The 1,174-nt window shown below is 46.2% G+C and overlaps 1 protein-coding gene across 3 annotated transcripts in view; it reads right to left on the minus strand.

Annotated features, from left to right (window-relative positions):
• Positions 1-267: 267 nt before the first annotated feature.
• Shmt1 (serine hydroxymethyltransferase 1) overlaps positions 268-1,174 on the minus strand; it is a 23,199-nt gene continuing 22,292 nt past the window's right edge. For all 3 annotated transcript variants that reach the window (XM_029545756.1, XM_029545757.1, XM_021211862.1), the window contains 2 exons: positions 807-917; positions 268-531 (listed from right to left, as the gene is read on the minus strand). In XM_029545756.1, the coding sequence (XP_029401616.1) occupies positions 359-531; positions 807-917 (284 nt within the window). In that variant the 3' untranslated portion in view covers positions 268-358. The remainder of the gene's footprint in view (positions 532-806; positions 918-1,174) is intronic.

The following is a 1,174-nucleotide window of genomic DNA, read 5'->3' on the forward strand; positions in this document are numbered from 1 at the left end:
TACCTAGTTTATAACCTCAAACTTAGACAGAAAACTCAATGCTCCTCTGGGCAACAGAAGAGGAAAACACAAGGGCGAAGTGAACATTTCCTTACCTGCCACAGGACTCACCGAGTAAGCAAAGGACGATTCTGGAATCTTTAATAGCTCTGCCTCACACGCATGAGTGAGGAGATAAATGGCTACATAACGTTTCAAATTTCAAGTCCTTAATAACCTGTTCCCAAAGTATTTGAAAGCAGGTAAACAGAAACACCCACCCAAGTGTGGTACAGCTCAGTGGTCCACTTCTCAGCCTCAAGAGAGTTCACAGGGTCCTAGAACAATCCTACCCTCGTGGCAAACACAGGCTGTGCTGTCAGAAGTCAGGAAGGCCAGGTAGTGAGAAGTTGGAAGCAAAATTCTCCACTTCTTCCCGGAGAGTTGCTACAGCACTCTGGAACTTCTCGTCTCCTGCCAGCTTCTCTTTGAACTCTTTCAGTGAGGCCTTCGTGGCCATGTCGCTCTGAATCTGCAGTGTCAACTCTATCCCTGTGCAAAAGACAGTGTCATGTGGAACTTCCTTCACATATCCTTCATATATCCTGCCATAGCTCATAGGTGTCAATGATCCTCAGGTGATTCTGGGATGTGTCCCTTGGCAGTGACATTAATTATAAACCTCATACAAGAGGGATTTGTAGACCAGAGTGGCTTTGTTGTCCTATCCCCCAGCTCTGACCAATGTCTGGGTCTTAGGTACTAAAACACATTAGGAACTCCATACACACAAGCAAGACAGTGAACTTGCAACATCTCATCCTTACCTCTGTGGATAAAGTGTGCTACTTTTTGGAAGTCTTCTTCCAAAAGTCCTCGAGATGTCAATGCTGGAGTCCCCAGTCGCAGCCCACTGGGCCGTAACGCACTCTTGTCACCTTCAAGACAGGCAAAGCTCTGAGCTGTGCTTAATTCACCTCCATATGCACACAGTATTTTAAAATAACAGTTGATCACAGATTCTAGTCTGTGGAACCCAGCTTGATCTACCAAGGAGGCAACTGACTTAAAAACTAAGGTTTGAGAATAAAGAAGTAATAGCTGGGTAGTGGTGGCACATGCCTTTAATCCCAGCACTTGGGAGGCAGAGGCAGGCGGATTTCTGAGTTCGAGGCCAGCCTGGTCTACAAAGTGA

Source organism: Mus pahari, chromosome 14 (assembly GCF_900095145.1).
Source record: "Mus pahari chromosome 14, PAHARI_EIJ_v1.1, whole genome shotgun sequence".
Lineage (NCBI taxonomy): Eukaryota > Metazoa > Chordata > Mammalia > Rodentia > Muridae > Mus > Mus pahari.